The sequence below is a fragment of the Lepidochelys olivacea genome, assembly GCF_965140295.1.
Source record: "Lepidochelys olivacea isolate rLepOli2 genome assembly, chromosome: 7".
Lineage (NCBI taxonomy): Eukaryota > Metazoa > Chordata > Testudines > Cheloniidae > Lepidochelys > Lepidochelys olivacea.
In genome coordinates, this window is record NC_140417.1 from 45,926,192 (window position 1) to 45,947,519 (window position 21,328).

General features: G+C 48.0%; 1 protein-coding gene across 2 annotated transcripts in view; it reads left to right on the plus strand.

Annotated features, from left to right (window-relative positions):
- The window catches only part of DOCK3 (dedicator of cytokinesis 3), a 585,745-nt gene that overhangs the window by 306,390 nt on the left and 258,027 nt on the right, over nucleotides 1-21,328 (plus strand). For both annotated transcript variants that reach the window (XM_084634267.1, XM_084634266.1), the window contains exon 7: nucleotides 11,195-11,279. In XM_084634267.1, the coding sequence (XP_084490393.1) occupies nucleotides 11,195-11,279 (85 nt within the window). The remainder of the gene's footprint in view (nucleotides 1-11,194; nucleotides 11,280-21,328) is intronic.

The following is a 21,328-nucleotide window of genomic DNA, read 5'->3' on the forward strand; positions in this document are numbered from 1 at the left end:
TTTCTTATTGGCTTGTGGACTCCTCTGTGCTAACCCCAAATGCTTTTTGTTTTGCTTGTAAACTTTAAGCTGGACCTCAAGGAAGTTATTCTTGATGTTTAATTTTTGTAAGTGGGTTTTTTAAATCTAGCAAAAGCCTAAGTTCCAGATGTATTTTCTTTCTTTTTGTTTTTAATAAAATTTACCTTTTTTAAAGAACAGAATTGGATTTTTGGTGTCCTAATAGGTTTGTGCATATGTTGTTTAATAAGGTGGTGGCAACAGCTGATTTCCTTTGTTTTCTTTCTCAGCTCTTCCCCGGAGGGGTGTGTGAAAGGGCTTGAGGGTACCCCACAGGGAGGAATTCTCAAGTGCGCCTTCCTGGGTCCCAAAGAGTTTGAGTTTTTTTGCACTTATGTGGTGGCAGCATCTACCCATCCAAGGTCAGAGAAACTGTGACCTTGGGAGTTTAATCCAAGCCTGGAGTGGCCAGTATTAATTTTTAGAATCCTTGCAGGCCCCCACCTTCTGCAGTCAAAGTGCCAGAGTGGGGAATCAGCCTTGACAGCATCCACGAAGGGATTCCTTTTACAGTAGTTTCCATGGTCACAACAATAATGATCTTACTTGGGGCTGAAAATTTTAACAATCAGAGCCAACCATTTTTGGAAAGGTTATCAAACAAATTTTTGCAGCCTACCTCTAAATATAATCAGTTTCTCTCCCCAATTATCATACCACTTTTTATAGGCCAATTTAAGATGTGTGTCTAAGTAGCTTCATGGTGAGAATGTACTGGGTACTAAAGGTCACTTTAATCTAACACAATAAAAATCAATAACTGGGTGTTAAAGCCAGATAAATTGAAATTAGAAATTAGCCAAATAAATAAAAATTGAAATTAGAACACACGTTTTTAACAGTGAGGAACAACCAACCAAGGGAAGTGGTGGATTCCCCATCTTCTATTGTCTTTACACCAGTGCGGGGTGCCTTTTTGGCTTTAGTCAAACACACATTATTAGGCTTAATACAGGGGTAACTGGATGAAATTCTATGATTTCTGTTTTACAGGAGGTCAGACTAAATAATCTAATGGTCCTTTCTGGCCTTGGAATCTATGAAGATTGTGGGGATTGTTATTGAGGTCATATCTTGAAATATAATGCAAACTTAACTGACTTGTGTTTTAATAAAATCTTTTGGGGATGGGTTTTTACATTCCCACTCAAACTCCTACTGTAGAATCATAGAAGATTAGAGTTGGAAGAGACCTCAGGAGGGCATCTAGTTCAACCCCCTGCTCAAAGCAGGACCAACCCCAGCTAAATCAGAAGATGAAGCCCAGCTGCATAGTTCCCTTCAGTCTTAGCAATTGTTTAGCACTGCTTTATGTCAGTTTCTTTTTTGAGATAATCTTTGCAAGGAAAAGGGCCAGAGATTTAAATATTGTTTTCAAAGAAAGCTAAAACTCTCCTTTACAGGGTCCAGAATCTGGCTCCACGGAAAAAGAGACTTTCACAAACTCCTGCCAATTCAATACTGACTTTGTCCAATACTGATGTCATTCATAGAAGCTGTCTGTCATCTCAGGAATTTTTCCTAAGGGTATGTCTACACTACGAAATTAGGTCGAATTTATAGAAGTCGGTTTTTTAGAAATCGGTTTTATATATTCGAGTGTGTGTGTCCCCACAGAAAATGCTCTAAGTGCATTAAGTGCATTAACTCGGCGGAGCGCTTCCACAGTACCGAGGCAAGCGTCGACTTCCGGAGCGTTGCACTGTGGGTAGCTATCCCACAGTTCCCGCAGTCTCCGCTGCCCATTGGAATTCTGGGTTGAGATCCCAATGCCTGATGGGGCTAAAACATTGTCGCGGGTGGTTCTGGGTACATATCGTCAGGCCCCCGTTCCCTCCCTCCCTCCGTGAAAGCAAGGGCAGACAATCATTTCGCACCTTTTTTCCTGAGTTACCTGTGCAGACGCCATACCGCGGCAAGCATGGAGCCCGCTCAGGTAACCGTCACCCTATGTCTCCTGGGTGCTGGCAGACGCGGTACGGCATTGCTACACAGTAGCAGCAACCCCTTGCCTTGTGGCAGCAGACGGTACAGTACGACTGGTAGCCGTCATCGTCATGTCTGAGGTGCTCCTGGTCGCCTCTGTGAGGTCGATCAGGAGCGCCTGGGCAGACATGGGCGCAGGGACTAAATTTGGAGTGACTTGAGCAGGTCATTCTCTTTAGTCCTGCAGTCAGTCCTATTGAACCGTCTTATGGTGAGCGGGCAGGCGATACGGACTGCTAGCAGTCGTACTGTACCATCTTCTGCCGAGCAGCCATGAGATGTGGATGGCATGCAGTCCTTCTGCACCGTCTGCTGCCAGCCAAAGATGTAAAAGATAGATGGAGTGGATCAAAACAAGAAATAGACCAGATTTGTTTTGTACTCATTTGCTTCCCCCCCTCCCCTGTCTAGGGGACTCATTCTTCTAGATCACACTGCAGTCACTTACAGAGAAGGTGCAGCGAGGTAAATCTAGCCATGTATCAATCAGAGGCCAGGCTAACCTTCTTGTTCCAATAACGACAATAACTTAGGTGCACCATTTCTTATCGGAACCCTCCGTGAAGTCCTGCCTGAAATACTCCTTGATGTAAAGCCACCCCCTTTGTTGATTTTAGCTCCCTGAAGCCAACCCTGTAAGCGCCCCTCCCAGCGTCAGAGCAATGGCAAACAATCGGGCATCTGAGAGTGCTGTACAGAGCACTCACAATGGAGCACTCTGATGGGGCTAAAACATTGTCGCGGGTGGTTCTGGGTACGTATCGTCAGGCCCCCGTTCCCTCCCTCCCTCCCTCCGTGAAAGCAAGGGCAGACAATCGTTTCGCGCCTTTTTTCATGAGTTACCTGTGCAGACACCATACCATGGCAAGCATGGAGCCAGCTCAGGTAACAGTCACCCTATGTCTCCTGGGTGCTGGCAGACGCGGTACGGCTTTGCTGCACAGTAGCAGCAACCCATTGCCTTCTGGCAGCAGACGGTGCAATACGATTGGTAGTCGTCCTCGTCGTGTCCGAGGTGCTCCTGGCCACGTCGGCTGGGAGCGCCTGGGCAGACATGGGCGCAGGGACTAAATTTGGAGTGACTTGAGCAGGTCATTCTCTTTAGTCCTGCAGTCAGTCCTATTGAACCGTCTTATGGTGAGCGGGCAGGCGATACGGACTGCTAGCAGTCGTACTGTACCATCTTCTGCCAGGCAGGCAAGAGATGAGGATTGCTAGCAGTCGTATTGTACCATCTTATGCCAGGCAGGCAAGAGATGAAGATGGCTAGCAGTCGTACTGTACCATCTTCTGCCAAGCAGCCATGAGATGTGGATGGCATGCAGTCCTTCTGCACCGTCTGCTGCCAGCCAAAGATGTAAAAGATAGATGGAGTGGGTCAGAACAAGAAATAGACCAGATTTGTTTTGTACGCATTTTCCTCCTCCCCTGTCTAGATCACACTGCAGTCACTCACAGAGAAGGTGCAGCGAGGTAAATCTAGCCATGTATCAATCAGAGGCCAGGCTAACCTCCTTGTTCCAATAACAACGATAACTTAGGTGCACCATTTCTTATTGGAACCCTCCGTGCAGTCCTGCCTGAAATACTCCTTGATGTACAGGCACACCCTTTGTTGATTTTAGCTCCCTGAAGCCAACCCTGTAAGCCGTGTCGTCAGTCGCCCCTCCCTCCGTCAGAGCAACGGCAGACAATCGTTCCGCGCCTTTTTTCTGTGTGGACGCCATACCAAGGCAAGCATGGAGGCCGCTGAGCTCATTTTGGCAATTAGGAGCACATCAACCACCACACGCATTATCCAGCAGTATATGCAGCACCAGAACATGGCAACGCGATACCGGGCGAGGAGGCGACGTCAGCGCAGTCCCGTGAGTGATCAGGACATGGACACAGATTTCTCTGAAAGCATGGGCCCTGACAATGCATGCATCATGGTGCTAATGGGGCAGGTTCATGCTGTGGAACGCCGATTCTGGGCTCGGGAAACAAGCACAGACTGGTGGGACCGCATAGTGTTGCAGGTCTGGGACGATTCCCAGTGGCTGCGAAACTTTCGCATGCGTAAGGGCACTTTCATGGAACTTTGTGACTTGCTTTCCCCTGCCCTGAAGCTCATGAATACCAGGATGAGAGCAGCCCTCACAGTTGAGAAGCGAGTGGCGATAGCTCTGTGGAAGCTTGCAACGCCAGACAGCTACCGGTCAGTTGGGAATCAATTTGGAGTGGGCAAATCTACTGTGGGGGCTGCTGTTATGCAAGTAGGTCACGCAATCAAAGATCTGCTGATATCAAGGGTAGTGACCCTGGGAAATGTGCAGGTCATAGTGGATGGCTTTGCTGCAATGGGATTCCCTAACTGTGGTGGGGCTGTAGACGGAACCCATATCCCTATCTTGGCACCGGAGCACCAAGCCGCCGAGTACATAAACCGCAAGGGGTACTTTTCGATAGTGCTGCAAGCTCTGGTGGATCACAAGGGACGTTTCACCAACATCAACGTGGGATGGCCGGGAAAGGTGCATGATGCTCGCATCTTCAGGAACTCTGGTCTGTTTCAAAAGCTGCAGGAAGGGACTTTATTCCCAGACCAGAAAATAACTGTTGGGGATGTTGAAATGCTTATATGTATCCTTGGGGACCCAGCCTACCCCTTAATGCCATGGCTCATGAAGCCGTACACAGGCAGCCTGGACAGTAGTCAGGAGCTGTTCAACTACAGGCTGAGCAAGTGCAGAATGGTGGTAGAATGTGCATTTGGACGTTTAAAGGCGCGCTGGCACAGTTTACTGACTCGGTTAGACCTCAGCGAAACCAATATTCCCACTGTTATTACTGCTTGCTGTGTGCTCCACAATATCTGTGAGAGTAAGGGGGAGACGTTTATGGCGGGGTGGGAGGCTGAGGCAAATCGCCTAGCTGCTGGTTACGCGCAGCCAGACACCAGGGCGGTTAGAAGAGCACAGGAGGGTGCGGTACGCATCAGAGAAGCTTTGAAAACCAGTTTCATGACTGGCCAGGCTACGGTGTGAAAGTTCTGTTTGTTTCTCCTTGATGAAACCCCCCGCCCCTTGGTTCACTCTACTTCCCTGTAAGCTAACCACCCTCCCCTCCTCCCTTTAATCACCGCTTGCAGAGGCAATAAAGTCATTGCTGCTTCACAGTCATGCATTCGTTATTCATTCATCACACAAATAGGGAGATGACTACCAAGGTATCCCAGGAGGGGTGGTGGAGGAGGGAAGGAAAATGCCACACAGCACTTTAAGCACAGCACTTTAAAAGTTTACAACTTTAAAATTTATTGAATGACAGCCTTCTTTTTTTTGGGCAATCCTCTGTGGTGGAGTGGCTGGTTGGCCGGAGGCCCCCCCACCGCGTTCTTGGGCGTCTGGGTGTGGAGGCTATGGAACTTGGGGAGGAGGGTGGTTGGTTACAGAGGGGCAGCAGTGGCAGTCTGTGCTCCAGCTGCCTTTGCTGCAGCTCAACCATACACTGGAGCATTCTGGTTTGGTCCTGCAGCAGCCTCAGCATTGAATCCTGCCTCCTCTCATCATGCTGCCGCCACATTTGAGCTTCAGCCCTGTCTTCAGCCCGCTACTTACTCTCTTCAGCCCGCCACTTACTCTCTTCAGCCCGCCACCTCTCCTCCCGGTCATTTTGTGCTTTCCTGCACTCCTACATTATTTGCCTCCACGCATTCGTCTGTGCTCTGTCAGTGTGGGAGGACAGCATGAGCTCGGAGAACATTTCATCGCGAGTGCGTTTTTTTTTCTTTCTAAGCTTCACTAGCCTCTGGGAAGGAGAAGATCCTGTGATCATTGAAACACATGCAGCTGGTGGAGAAAAAAAAAGGGACAGCGGTATTTAAAAAGACACATTTTATAAAACAGTGGCTACACTCTTTCAGAGTAAACCTTGCTGTTAACATTACATACATAGCACATGTGCTTTCGTTACAAGGTCGCATTTTGCCTCCTCCCACCACGTGACTACCCCCTCAACCTTCCCCCCTCCCTGTGGCTAACAGCGGGGAACATTTCTGTTCAGCCACAGGCAAACAGCCCAGCAGGAACGGGCACCTCTGAGTGTCCCTGAAGAAAAGCACTCTATTTCAACCAGGTGACCATGAATTATATCTCACTCTCCTGAGGATAACACAGAGAGATAAAGAACGGATTTTGGTTGAATGCCAGCAAACATACACTGCAATGCTTTGTTCTACAATGATTCCCGAGTACGTGTTACTGGCCTGGAGTGGTAAAGTGTCCTACCATGAAGGACGAAATAAGGCTGCCCTCCCCAGAAACCTTTTGCAAAGGCTTTAGGACTACATCTAGGAGAACCACAAATGCCAGGGCAAAGTAATCCTTTCACATGCTTGCTTTTAAACCATGTATAGCATTTTAAAAGGTACACTCACCAGAGGTCCCTTCTCCACCTGCTGGGTCCAGGAGGCAGCCTTGGGTGGGTTCGGGGGGTACTGGCTCCAGGTCTAGGGTGAGAAACAGTTCCTGGCTGTCGGGAAAACCGGTTTCTCCGCTTGCTTGCTGTGAGCTATCTACAACCTCCTCCTCATCATCATCTTCTTCGTCCCCAAAACCTGCTTCCGTATTGCCTCCCTCTCCATTGAAGGAGTCAAACAACACGGCTGGGGTAGTGGTGGCTGAACCCCCTAAAATGGCATGCAGCTCATCATAGAAGCGGCATGTTTGGGGCTCTGACCCAGAGCGGCTGTTCGCCTCTCTGGTTTTCTGGTAGGCTTGCCTCAGCTCCTTCAGTTTCACGCGGCACTGCTTCGGGTCCCTGTTATGGCCTCTGTCCTTCATGCCCTGGGAGATTTTCACAAAGGTTTTGGCATTTCGAAAACTGGAACGGAGTTCTGATAGCACGGATTCCTCTCCCCAAACAGCGATCAGATCCCGTACCTCCCGTTCGGTCCATGCTGGAGCTCTTTTGCGATTCTGGGACTCCATCATGGTCACCTGTGCTGATGAGCTCTGCATGGTCACCTGCAGCTTGCCACGCTGGCCAAACAGGAAATGAGATTCAAAAGTTTGCGGTTCTTTTCCTGTCTACCTGGCCAGTGCATCTGAGTTGAGAGTGCTGTCCAGAGCGGTCATAATGGAGCACTCTGGGATAGCTCCCGGAGGCCAATACCATCGAATTGTGTCCACAGTACCCCAAATTCGAGCCAGGAACGTCGATTTAAGCGCTAATCCACTTGTCAGGGGTGGAGTAAGGAAATCGATTTTAAGAGCCCTTTAAGTCGAAATAAAGGGCTTCACTGTGTGGACGGGTGCAGGTTTAAATCGATTTAACGTTGCTAAATTCGACCTAAAGTCCTAGTGTAGACCAGGGCTAAGTGACTTACTTGCAGAACTGCTTCAAAGAGTAATCAGACTATGAGACAAAAGTAGAAAGAGAAAGTCCTATGCAGAGGGAACTACCCAATAAATGGAACTCCATGTCATCTAATTCTCATCTGTACCAGGAAACTTTTCCAAAAAATTTCCTTCTGTTGATTAATCTGCCTCAGCGCCATCACTGCTAGCAACAGTGGGAGCTTTAGGGTGAATGGCCTATTGATGGTCTCTGGCATTTTAAGCATTGTGTCATCTGACCCCACACAGAGCAGGTCTTATCAACCCAATTAAACATTTTACATAATATGGATTGAACTTCAACCCGCATTACAGATAAGAACGTGTTAGGTTCTTAAGAGCTAGTAGGAAAAGGTTTAATTCAGTTACTGTGGCACTGCACACAGGTATGAGCTCATTGGGAGTAGGTACTGTGCAGGATTACCATAGCATTAGAGGATGAGAATCCTCTAGACTGGAAATCCATGGTGTTAGAAGATTTTACTAAATTTAGAGTATCAAATAAGTTTCAAAGGTAATAGTTTCAGCGTGCTACTATGGCTGTTGTGTCAAATGTTATTAACCAGAGAATAGCATTTGTCATAAATATAAAGGGAAGGGTAACCACCTTTCTGTTACCCTATAAGATATTTACAATCCTGATTTTACAGAGGTGATTCTTTTACCTTTTCTTTAACCTTTTCTTGAATTAAAATTCTTCTTTTAAGAACCTGATTGATTTTTCATTGTTCTTAAGATCCAAGGGTTTGGGTCTGTGTTCACCTGTACAAATTGGTGAGGATTCTTATCAAGCCTTCCCCAGGAAAGGGGGTGTAGGGCTTGGGGGGATCTTTTGGGGGAAGACGTCTCCAAGTGGGCTCTTTCCCTGTTGTTTGTTTAAAACGCTTGGTGGTGGCAGCATGGGATTCAAGGATAAGGCAAAGTTTGTACCTTGAGGAAGTTTTAACCTAACCTGGTAAGAATAAGCTTAGAGGGTCTTTCATGCAGGTCCCCACATCAGTACCCTAGAGTTCAGAGTGGGGAAGGAACCTTGACAGCATCTTTGTCACATACTGAATAACATATCCTGCCACTGTTTGAGTTGGCAGTTCCAAAGAGAGTTGAAATTATGAGAATGGAACAGTTTTAAACAGTCATCAGCTTTGGCAGCCTTTTCTGTAATGCCGTAATGGTAGTCTGTAACTCCTCATAAAGGATAGTTCTGTGTATTCTTTTCTTTTGATAATAATATTAGAAAGCATCTGTTTATTTTTTGTCACCTGAGATCCACATGTTTGGGAGGGATCACTTCTTATACATTTTAACATGTGTATGCATTGGCCTTTTAGACTCAGGAAAACTTTCTAATCTATGGCGTTTATATGATGCTAATTGTTGAAACAGATCTTTAATGGCCCACAGCTGGGCAGATTGTTACCTGTACCAATGAAAATTCACATTCAGTTTGCACAATGCACAGCAGTTTATTTGAGAAAGAATCACACAAGCAGTAAAAGGTTCTATAATACATCTTCCTTATACGCCTCAATTCCCCAAGCGTAAACCCTCAGTAATTATGTTGGCTTTACACAGTATCCTGACTGGCAAACAAAGTAGATAGAGTTACCGGTTCTAGTTGGAGACTTCTTTTCTTCTCTTCTCTTCTCTTCCCCTTTCAGGTAGTTGGTCTGTCAAATGTCCCCTGAAGCAGGGTCTTAGTTACCCCAAGGGCCTCTGGTTCCAAAGTCCTACAAAAGTCCCTCATAGCAAGGTGTTGGCTACCCTGAGACCCTCTATCTCACAGCGTCACAGACCTCTTCAGATGTTAATTGGGGAACTAACTAACTCTGCTTAGCATTTATACCTCTTGTTCTCAAAGGAGTCACATGTCACAGAAATATGCCCCATTGGGCGTTCCATTACTGGTTTTTTAAATTAATATTTTAGAAGGGACTGCAAAATGGACAGAGACCAAAGATCAGTTGATGTTTACCCTCTCATTAATCATTCACTTGAGCTCTTGGTGCGATGCCATCCTAAAGGGTCATTTTGACCCAGATCGGCCTGTACGAAGCTCACTGATCCCGTGTCTTCTACATATTTACTTTTGTGAGCTGGCCATCAGCTGATATGTTTCAAAGTTCCATGTTGAAACCCACACACACAGATAGAGCCTTTGATTAACCAATTCCAGCACTTTCAGTAAATTTCCATACCAACTATCTGATGCTAAGAGTACCCTGCTCCCAGAATCCTCTAGCAAATTCAGACATACCCAGCCATAATAAACTCATGTTTACTACATTGATTCATATCAAACACAGCAATTCACAATAATAATTTGGCACCGTCCCAACACTAGTCGCCATAATTTCTACATGCTGACATCAATGCATATTATACTTAAAATATAAACACTGTATCATTGATTATGTCTGGCACTCTAGTGGCAGCACATTTTAAGATTGCCTAAACCCCCATTTTCAGTTGTTAATGAAGGTCAACATTTTTCATCTTTTGGCCTGTACAAAGGTGAAATATATTTGGTAAGTTTCAGCAAAAACAGGTTAGCCATTTTTGAGAATGAAGACAGTGGTGAAAAATATACATTTTCTATTATTAAAAAGCATAAATAAATTGTGCCACCATTTTTAACATGATTAGCTCCAAAGTGTGCTTAGGGTAGAAATTGACGTTTGACAGGTAATACCTGGAAGGAAGATTGCCTTCAATGTCCTGGTGTAAATCTAATTGTATCTGGCAAAGATATGAGGGTTTGAAAATTGTAGTTTGCCTATCTGCAGTAGTTTTTTAAAAATTATAGCACTTTTTAACAACTGTCTTCCAATGGTATAAATGAAAGAGGGCTGTACAGTGCTTCTGTGAATAGATAATTTAGGACCATAAAAAAAAAATCTCTTGATTCCTGCCTGATTCATTGGGAGTGAGTTTTGTGCCTCATAGCCAAATGCCCCAGTCGGCCATTCTGGATGCTGCTGACAGCTAAAACATAGCAATGCTGCTTCCTTAGCTATGCGGAGAAATGCCTTACACTCTAGGGGACTCAGCTTGCCAAGTATGACAGTTTTCAGCCCATTGAAACCACTGGACCCTATTTTGCAAAATAAATAAATTACTCAGTGTTAAGGTTGGGTTTTAGTTGCATAAGAGTCATGACGTTCAGAATGAATTTCCTAAAGCATCCTACTCTGTTTCCTTGCATGTATGCCTTTTATTAAAAGATTACTCAATACTGAAACAATGTGATATACTAGTTGGCAAAGCAAACCTTAAAATGGAAAGAAAGTGATTTTTTTTCTAGTCCTCCTCCAATTGGACTGCAAAAGTAAATTGAATTGAATACTATTTTTAAAATATATAAACATACATGAACATTCTTTGTTACTCTATATATGTTGTTTAATCATGTAACAAAAGAACCTGCTGAAATTGTGTGGGTGGGAACCTTAACTCTAAATTTCCTAACTTTTGTGAAATTAACTCACATTGCATCAACATAGTGGCCCAGATCCTCAGCTGATACACGTTGGGATAGCTCCATTGAAGTTAGTGGAGCCAGCTAATTTACACTATATGAGGAGCTTGACCCTATGTTTTTGCTTGTTTTTGTTTTTCATTTTTATATTTAAAAGGATTATCTATGTTGAAAACCAACAGTACTTGAAGGATAGCATGCACCTTAGAGGTTCAAGTGTCATTGTTCCTATGTGTGCATGTAGAGTAGTGCATGTACTAACATTTGTTCCATCTGCCTTTCTCTTTCATAGACATTTGGGCCTGGATCTAGTTCCTCGGAAGGACTTTGAGGTGGTGGATTCAGATCAGATCAGCATTTCAGATCTTTATAAAATGGTAAGAAACCTCAGGTGAAAGTCCTTTGTTTGTGTATAAGCACGGGGAAGAGATTTTCCTTTTCTTATTTATGTTGCTTGTTTGGGTGAGGGGAGGGGGAATTAAATCATTTTTTTATTGTTTCCAACATTATTAATATTGGTGGGGGAGAAGGCGAGCGATTGATTCTCGTCCTTAGCTGATGCTATGAAAGATGGGTATTTCTGGGTTTGTTACATATCACTCTATAAAGCTTCCAGCATCACAGAGTCTCATTGTTTTCAATCTGAACTTTTTTTTAAATGAAAAATCAGGTAAATAGTGATGTCAGGGTTCTTTCCTGAGAGTGGTCTATAATAAGTGTTTTTCTCTGTGTGATCACTAGACTAGGCATATATGTACCACAACATGCTTGATTTATCAAGTTCTGCTTTTCAATAGGAAAAGAGGCTTTTTCTGTGAGATTTTATTACACTAGCTATGTTAATTTTATTCTTTCCCTTTATTTTCTTGATTCACTGACTACGTTGTAGTTTAAATTTGGCATTTCTTTTATCTCTTTAACTCATTGATTATTCTGGTAGTTACTGTCTTTATTTGTCTTTATTACTCTAACTTGTTAGTTAAAACAACCCATATTTTTTTGTTCGAAGGACATAATTTTCTATAAATTTGGCAAAATGGGGAGAAAGAAGGGCTGGGAAAGAGAAGAATGTTGAATAGCTCTAGTAAAATATAAATGGAGTATACAAACCAGTTCTGGAGAATCAATAATAACTTGGCATTGGTTTCGAAACCTAGCTGGTGGCTTAGAATGTGATTTCAGCCCATCTGCAGTTTAATCTGTTTGCTTGACACATTCATCTGGGCACATGTGGAAAAAGCACTAGGGTATGTCTATACTGGAACTGGAGGTGTAATTTCCAGTTTAGGAGATGTAGCTGCATTAGCTCTCATTGAACTAGCTTGCTAACAATTGCATAGTAGCCACAGGTGCACTAGTAGTGGGATGGGCTAGCCATCCTGAGTACATACCTAGGTTTTCAGAAGGGCTTGTACTCTGTGCAGCTAGCACAGATATGGAAATTACACCTTCAGCTACAGTGGAGACATACCATACCCGTAGGGGAGCTACTGAATTTAAGGCTTTTAGGACTTCATGAAGAGAGAGACAAAACGATCAGGTGGAGCTATAGCAATAACATTATAATCCAATAGTCTCTGCCATTCTCATGTCAGTACTCCAGACCCAGCAGCAATTCCTATCCACTCATTTATTTCCTTATTTTTATTTATTTATGCTTCAGATATTATATAGAGAAATCTGCCATTTATATGCTGTGGCTATAAGACCTGCTAGTGTTCTATAAGGTGAGGAAGTACTACAGGATCTGTCATAACACCCAGTTTGTTAGTATCTTGCTCACAAATTGTTGTTTTTCTCACTTTAAAGCCCCATGCACCAGGCAGAAGTTTCAGAATGCCATACTGACCGATAACAATATGGTCTGACTGGAAAACAGGTTGACCTCTATAGCCTTCTACGAATAAATAAAATCCTACTTTGGGAATGTAAAATCACACGTCATTGTTAGTCCTGTTGAATACATCATGGGCTTCTCTCAGACTGTCCTTAATCAGTTGAGAACATGCAAAAGATTACAACTCCCTGAAATCATGTTAAGTGGGCATTAATTTTGTTTAATAGGCGCTGTGGATTGGACAGAACCACTTTTTTACCATTTAATTGAATACCAAATAATCAGCAACAGTATTCATCAAACACTAGATGCAAATACTAACAGTTGACATTCTTTGGATGTTGTAAGATCACACTGGTAGCAAGATATAGAGTTGATTACCATTAGGCCTCCTCTAGTAAATATACCTTCTGGAGAAAGGAGTCCATCAAGAATTTGTGCATGTGTCCAGTACATTCAGGAGAGCTACTATTTGATGAAATTGCAAATTTCTATTCTTCGTATTCACAAAATGCCACAGAGATGTTATGATGGATTTGGTGACAGGTCAGCTGCCAGTTTTTTAGTAAGGGGCTCACATTAAAAATATACCTCTTTGCCTGAGCAAGATGATGTGTATTACAGGTACTTGAACTCACGGAGAGGCTGGATATGAGGGACTATGGAATACATTAATTTAAACAAAACCATTTCATTGTGAACATAAACAAGGATGGAGGCAATATCGCTAAACTAAACAAAGCAAAAATACTGTGCATTTCACTGGAAATGTTTATACTCTTTTCCTGATAGTATAGTACAGGGGTGGGCAAACTTTTTGGCCTAAGGGCCACATCGGAGAATAGAAATTCTTCTTCGAGTGCTTGTTCACGTCCATTCCACATTAGGTGTGCACACTGCGTGCACAAGCATCGAAAACTTTTTCCCTTAGCGGTTTCCGGCGGGGCCCCCCGAGTGCAGCACTGCGCCTTGCATATATACCCCTGCCAGCCCGACCCGCTCCAGTTCCTTCTTACCGTCCATGTCGGCTGGAACAACCTCTCTTTCTCTCTTGTAGAAGAGCAGTCCCTTAGCCTTTAGAGTAGCTGTTATCAGTTAGTTAGCATACCTTTATTGTGGACACTCAAGTGATTAAGTGCTTGGAGGCTTCCAGCACCTGCCCCAGACTGCAGGGCATGCCGCAGGCCAAAGCTTCAAGGCTTGTGCCACGTGCCGCAAACCTATGCCAGGTAGTGAGCCCCACAACTCGTGTCTACGGTGCCTGGGGGATGGACATCAAACTGAATGGTGTAGGATTAGCAAGGCATTTAAGCCAAGAACAAGGAAAGAAAGAGACTTCCATTTAAAGCAGCTGTTGATGGAGGCCACATTGCAGCCACTGTGCCCGGAGCACCCAATGCCAGCTCAGGCTTCCTGGGTGCATAGTGCCCCGGAGCCATTGAGAGACCCAGCACCGGCCAAGCACCGTAAACTGTCTGCCCCAGAGCGCCAGACTAGGCCCCGGCACCGCTCGTCCTCCTTGGTGCGGCCCCCAGTGCAGCCGAAAGGAAGGCGCGGTCGTTCCCCACACAGGAGGCCAGCGCCTCCCAAGGTCCCGAGCACCGATAAGAGCGGGAAGGCCGTGGTACTGGCGCCGACACCAGCGGTCCCGGCGGCACAAGCCCCACAGAGCCCAGACCTAAGTGAGCTCAGTGCGGACGATGGGCTCGAGGGCATAACGGATCAGCCCTCCACGCCTGGCACCTTTGAGGCTGCAAAGGACCTTATTGAGCTGTCGGTGGCAAGCCCCCTCCCGTATGGGGAGAAACCTCTGGCACCCACGCTTTGGGTGCCGTCGAGGGGTAAGCCTGCAGTGGTGTGCCGCTTGAGGACACCGTCCCAGCACCGCTCCTGGAGTTGGTCCCGGTCGAGCTCCAACTCCGTGGACTCACAGTTGCCAGTGGCCCAGAAGGAGGTAGCAACAGCGGGAGTGGGTAGGCACGAGGAAGCACCGGAAAGTGCACACCGCTCTCCGGCACTACCCAGAGACTGGCACCAGGAGGAGTTGAGACGGCCCTTGCCAGAGGACTCCCGCAGACGGTCCCGGTCCAGATCCCGGTCCCGGTCCTGGGTATACCGGTACCGCTCCCACTCCCGCTCAGCCACGAGCCGCTCGTTCTCCCGCTGGCACAGATCGTTGGCACTGCCGTAGCCTTCGCAATTGGCGTCGCCGCAGTCCGGTGCTGACTTTGGCCACTATAGCTACCCGCACCAGGCCCCAGACAGCAGGGCCCCTCAGGTGGGCTGGCAATCCCAATTGGGGCCACCAGGCCATTGGCCCTTCTGGACCCCCTGGGCCTATCAGGAGTGTCAAGGGGCCCCGCCCAGGGCAAGTTACTCAGTGCAGCGGTCCCGGTCCCCACACTGATGCCAGACGGTGCTGGAGGCAGTAGTATCCAGGCCTCCAGCATCCACCCAGGATAAACCGGAGAGACCGGCACTGAGTCCGGTGCCGTCCCATGGACTCCCGGCCCGAGCCAGAGACCCCTCCCACGGGAGAAGGGGAGCAGGAGCACCAACCCGATGGGGTCGAGCAGCAGCTGACCTCCTTGTCATCCCCGGATGAGGCGGTGGCGGGTACAGAGGTGTCCGGCCCTCCACCAATAGACCATAGAGCCCACCAGGAGTTGCTGCGCAGGGTCACCCAGAACTTGCGGTTGCAGGCCGAGGAGATGGTTGAGGACCCCATGGTGGACATTCTGAGCCCCAAAGGTCCATCCAGAATAGTGCTCCTACTCATTAAGACCATTCAGTCCAACTATAAGGCCTTATGGCAGACCCCGGCCTCCAGCGCTCCAACGGCCGAAGGACTTTGCCCCATCTAAGGGCTATGAGTTCCTGTTCTGCCACCCAAGTCCATGCTCCCTAGTGGTCTCAGCAGTAAACGGCCCCTAAGGCCAAGGAGGCAAAACGCATGGACCTTTTTGGCAGAAAGATGTACTCATCTGGGGGCCTTCAGTTGAGGACTGCAAACCAGCAGGCCATCCTCAACAGGCACAATTTCAACTCGTGGGCGGTTGTGGGGAAGTTTAAGGACAACCTCCGGCAAGGTTCCCAACAGGAGTTCACGGCCCTAGTGGATGAGAGCAAGGCAGTAGCCAAGACCTCTCTCCAGGCCTCCCTGGATTCAGCAGACGCAGCAGCTAGAACAATCACGTCAGGGGTGGTTATGAGGCACTCAGCATGCTCCAGGAGTCAGGCCTGCTGCCTGAGGTCCAGAATACACTCCAGGACCTCCGCTTTGAAGGGTCTGGGCCCTTCTTGGACCAGACAGACGCAAGGCTGCACAGCCTTAAGGACTCTCGAGTTACACTTAAGTCACTGGGTATGCACACCCTGGCGACGCAGAGGAATCCCTTTAAGCTGCAGCCTCCCCCTCAACACCAGTACCAGCCTCGCCATAGGCATGACCCTTACCGTAGGCAAGGCAGGAATAACAGGACGGCGCAACAACAACAGTAACAATAATGTGCTGGGCCAGAACCAAGGCCAGCACAAACCCCAGCCGGGCACTGAGTCAGGCTTTTGAAGGTGCGCTTGAGGACAGCATACCAGACCAGTCACCGGATCCGTCCCTTTGTTTCCTGAACCGCCGGTCCCCTTTCTCCCGTGCATGGTTCACCATTACATCAGACCGTTGGGTCTTACACACGGTGCGGAACGGGTACTCACTGCAGTTTGCCACCCTCCTTCCCCGTCCCTCTTCAAGGACCCCTCTCATGAGCATCTCCTAGAGAAGGAAGTCCGCTCGCTGCTAGAGGCGGTAAAGGCGGTGCCGCACAGCCTAAGGAGAAGGGGTTTTACTCCCGGTACTTCCTCATCCCCAAAGCCAAAGGGGGCCTTCGTCCCATCCTAGACCTGTGTGGGCTCAACAAGTTCCTGGTCAAGGCCTGGTTCCACATGTTTTCTCTGGGCACCATCATCCCTTCCCTGGATCCAGGGGACTGGTACACTACCCTCGACATGAAGGATGCGTACTTTCATATTGCCATCCACCCAGCACATCGGTGGTTCCTACACTTCACTGTGGGCCAAGAACATTACCAGTTTGCGGTTCTCCCGTTCGGTCTAGCTGCGGCCCCACAGGTATTCACGAAGTGCATGGTGGTGGTGGCGGCAGCCTTCTTACTGAGGAAGAGAATCAGGGTGTACTCATACCTCAACAGCTGGCTCCTGGTGGGCCGATCCAAGGCAGAAGTGTGGGGCCATGTGGAGGTGGCCCTGAAATTGTTCCGCGAGCTGGGGCTCCTGATCAACGTTCCCGAGTCCACGCTTGTACCCACAGAGAAAGTGGAATTCATAGGGGCGGTCCTGGACGCGGTGCAGGCCAGGGCAAACCTTCCAGTATCCCGATTCTGGGCTATCCAGCAAGCAGTGGCCTCCCTGCGCCAGTTTCCAACAATGGCCAGGTGCTGCCTGCGGCTGCAGGGCCACATGGCAGCATGCACGCACGTGGTCAGGCATGCCAGACTGAGACTCAGGACTCTGCAGGCATGGCTCGCTCGGGTGTACCGCCCAGGCAGGGTCCCCCTGGACTTGGTAGTGGCAGCCCCAAGGGATGTGCTGGAGTCCCTGCTATGGTGGCAGTCCCAGCCTGTGGTTTGTGAAGGCATCCCCTTTGCCGCCCCACAACTGGACCTGATACTGGTGACGGATGCGTCAGACCACGGATGGGGGGCTCACCTGGAGGACCTCATGATGCAGGGGTTGTGGTCTGGAGCAGAGTGGCTGCTCCATATCAATGTGAAGGAGCTCAGGGCGGTTCGTCTCGCCTGCCAGACAACACTACTGCCATGTTTTATATAAACAAACAGGGCGGGGCTCGTTCCTCTCCACTCTGTCGCGAGGCTCTCCTCCTCTGGGATCTTTGCATAGCCCACGCAATTCACCTCGAGACATCCTATCTCCCGGGGTACAAAACGAGCTGGCGGACTCCCTCAGCAGGTCATACCGCATGTACGAGTGGACGCTCAGGGCAGACGTCATGCTTTCGCTCTTCCGCAGGTGGGGGTTTCCCTGGGTACACCTGTTTGCCACCAGGGCCAGCGTCCAGTGCCCGCGGTTCTGTTCGTTCCAGGGCTGCAGCCCAGGCTCACTCACGGACGTGTTTGCGATCCTATGGAGGGGGCCTTGATGTATGCCTTCCCCCTGCTCCCCTTGGTACACAAGGTCCTACTCAAGGTGCGCAGGGACAGGGCAGCGGTGATCCTCATCGCCCCAGCCTGGGCCCGCCAGCACTGGTACACATCTCTCCTAGAGCTGTCCGTGGAGGCCTCAATAGTCCTGCTCCTACACCGGGACCTCATTATACAGGACGTCAGGCAGCTTCTTCACCCCAACCTACAGTCACTGCACCTAACAGTGTGAAGGCTCTGTGGCTAAACACCCTGGAGAACCAGTGCTCCCTTCCCATGCAGCAGATTCTGCTTGGCAGTAGAAAGGCCTCTACGAGGGCGATCTATATGGCCAAGTGGAAAAGGTTCTCGTGTTGGTGTGAACCCTGACAGGTGCGGCCATGCCAGGCCCAGTGCAGGCCATGCTGGAGTACCTCCTGCACCTCAAGCAGCAAGGGCTAACCCTGTCCTCATTCAGAGTATACCTGGCGGCCATCTCCGCCTTCCATCCGGGGTTCTCGGGGGGCTCAGTGTTCTCCCACCCAATGGTGGGACGTTTCCTTAAAGGGTTGGAGAGGGTGTTTCTGTACTTCCACCCCCCAGTCCCTCCATGGAACCTTAACCTGGTCCTCTCTAAACTCATGGGACCCCCTTTCAAGCCCCTCGCTTCCTGTTCTTTCCTCTACCTTTCCTGGAAGGTGGCATTTCTAGTTGCCATTACCTCGGCCAGAAGGGTGTCCGAACTGAGGGCCCTCACCTCTGAGCCACCATATTCAGTATTTCACAAGGACAAGGTGCAGCTCCGGCAGCACCTCAAGTTCCTCCATAAGGTGGTCTCCCAATTCCATTTGAGCCAGAACATTTGTCTGCCGGTGTTCTTCCCGAAACCCCGTATGGACCCGAGTCACCGCAGCTTGCACACGCTGGATGTGCATCGAGCGCTGGCATTCTATTTGGAGTGCACCAAGCCCTTTCACAAATCCACGCAGTTGTTTGTAGCTGTAGCCGAGAGAATGAAAGGTCTCCCAGTGTCAGCGTAGCGGATTTCATCTTGGATTAAAAGCTGCATCCGTGCTATTAGCTCGCAGGTGTTCCGGCCCCGGCGGTCACGGCCCACTCGACCAGGGCGCAAGCGACTTCCACGGCGTTCCTGGCACAGGTCCCGATCCAGGAGATCTGCAGAGCAGCCACCTGGTCCTCGCTGCACACCTTCATGACCCACTATGCGGTCAACCAGCAGGCCAGAGAGGACACGGCAGTTGGCAGAGCGGTCCTCCAAGCAGTTGTTCTGTGACTCCTACCCTCCTTCAGAGGTAAGCTTGTGATCCACCTTATGTGGAATGGACGTGAACAAGCACTCAAAGAGGAAAAAACGGTTACTTACTTTCTCGTAACTGTTATTCTTCGAGATGTGTTGTTCATGTCCATTCTATCACCCACCCTTCTATCCCTCTGTCAGAGTCGCCAGCAAGAAGGAACTGGAGGGGGTCAGGCCGATAGGGGTATATATGCATGGCGCCGTGCCGCTACTCGGGGGGCCCCTACGGGAGCTGCTAAGGGGAAAAGTTTCTGACTCTCATGCACGCAGCACACGCACACCTAATGTGGAATGGATGTGAACAACATTTACGAGAAAGTAAGTAACCATTTTTTGTATGGCGGACCATGAATGCTCACAGAATTGGGGTTGGCGTGTGGGAGGGGGTGAGGGCCCTGGTTGGGGGTGAAGGCTCTGGGGTGGGGCTGGAGATGAGGAATTTAGAGGTGCAGGAGGGTGCTCCATGCTGGGACCGAGGGCTTTGGAGGGTGGGAGGGGGAGAGGGGGACCAGGGCTGGGGCAGGGGCTTGAGTGGCGTTTACCTCAAGCAGCTCCCAGAAGCAGTGGCATGTCCCTTCTCCGGTCCTATGCAGAGGTGCGGCCAGGTAGCTCTGCACGCTGCCCCATCCACAGGCACTGCCTCTGCAGCTCCCATTGGAGCACCGGAGGGGGCTATTGGAGCATGTAGGAGCCGGAGTGGGGCCATGCTGCGGCTTCCGGGAGCCACGTGGAGCAGCCCTAGACCTACTACCCTGGCCGGAGCACTGGAGCAGAGCCAAGCTGCGTGGTGTGGCCCCCCGACCCAGCACCCTCGCTAGAGCGCTGGTGCGGGGCAAGCCCCAGACCCTGCTCCCCAGCGTGAGCTCGTTGGTCGGCTTAAAACGGCTCACGGGCCGTAGTTTGCCCACCTCTGGTATAGTATGTTATAAAGTAGATTGATAATATAGTAGAATGTTGAACTTCGGTATTTGTTTTATAAAAATTTCTTCATTTCAAGGAGTTCAGACTTTCAGCATTTTTAGGCATTGATACGCTGATACGTACAATGAAGTAAAACTACAATTTCACAGGCCTAAATAACTGTTTGGTGGATTATGGAAGTACTGAGTTGTAGACTCAATAACACAGTTTAAAATAAGGGAACCCAAGTTCTCCCCTCTCTCTAGGACCACAACATTTTAATACCCATCTTCCCAAATAAAGTGACTGATAAGAGAATTAAACTTCTCAAATATTACCATCCTGAATAGTGGGGTCCAACCTTGGTCCGAGGATGACAAGCTGAACAGTAGGGCTGGAAGGGAGAACCCCTAAATAATATCCCTTTGCTAAGCTGTAATATCAGGAACTGCTTGTGTAATTTGAAAGGGGGTTGGTGAAGACATTACTATTATTTATTATTTGTATTACTGTAGAACCTAGAAGCCCTAGTCATGGACCAGGACTCAATTGTAGTAGGTGCTATACAAACACAAAGCAAAAGATATTCTCTGTCAGGGGAGCCCCTCACCCCAGTAAAATATTTGAAAATACCTAAAATGCAATCTAGTACATTCCAAAGAAAATAGTAAATGTTTGTCATAACTATTTTTATGAGTGCCAGGGATAAGCTATCTCAGGCAAATATTTTTATTTCCCAATTTAAAGTTTTCAATGGCTTTTAGATTTACCGTACTTAAATTTAGATTTTAGAACTATAAAAATATACAATTAGTCCAACGAATAGAGGATCAGTTCCCAGAAAGAAGGAATGAATTGGCAGCAAGAAAAGAAGAAAGCAAGAAGCAAAGGAGAAGAGGGGATAGTCCACTGAGCATTCTATGAATGAAGACATTGTCAACTGGAAGCGTCATACAGAGATTTCATCATGTAACGGTAGATTGTTGTTCATACATGGAAAGAAATAAAGACCATATGTTTTCAGAAACTTAAAATCTGTAAAGATTTGTCTGTGCCACCCTTTTCAAGGTGTTGTCATAGTTTGTAAATCCATTTCTCTATGCAAGGGAAATACTGAGGCTTTCCATTATGCATCACTGTTTTTTACGATTAACTTCTCATTTGCCAGAGACTGTACAGGGTCTCTGTGCCCTGTATTAAAAAGTATTAGTACAGGCT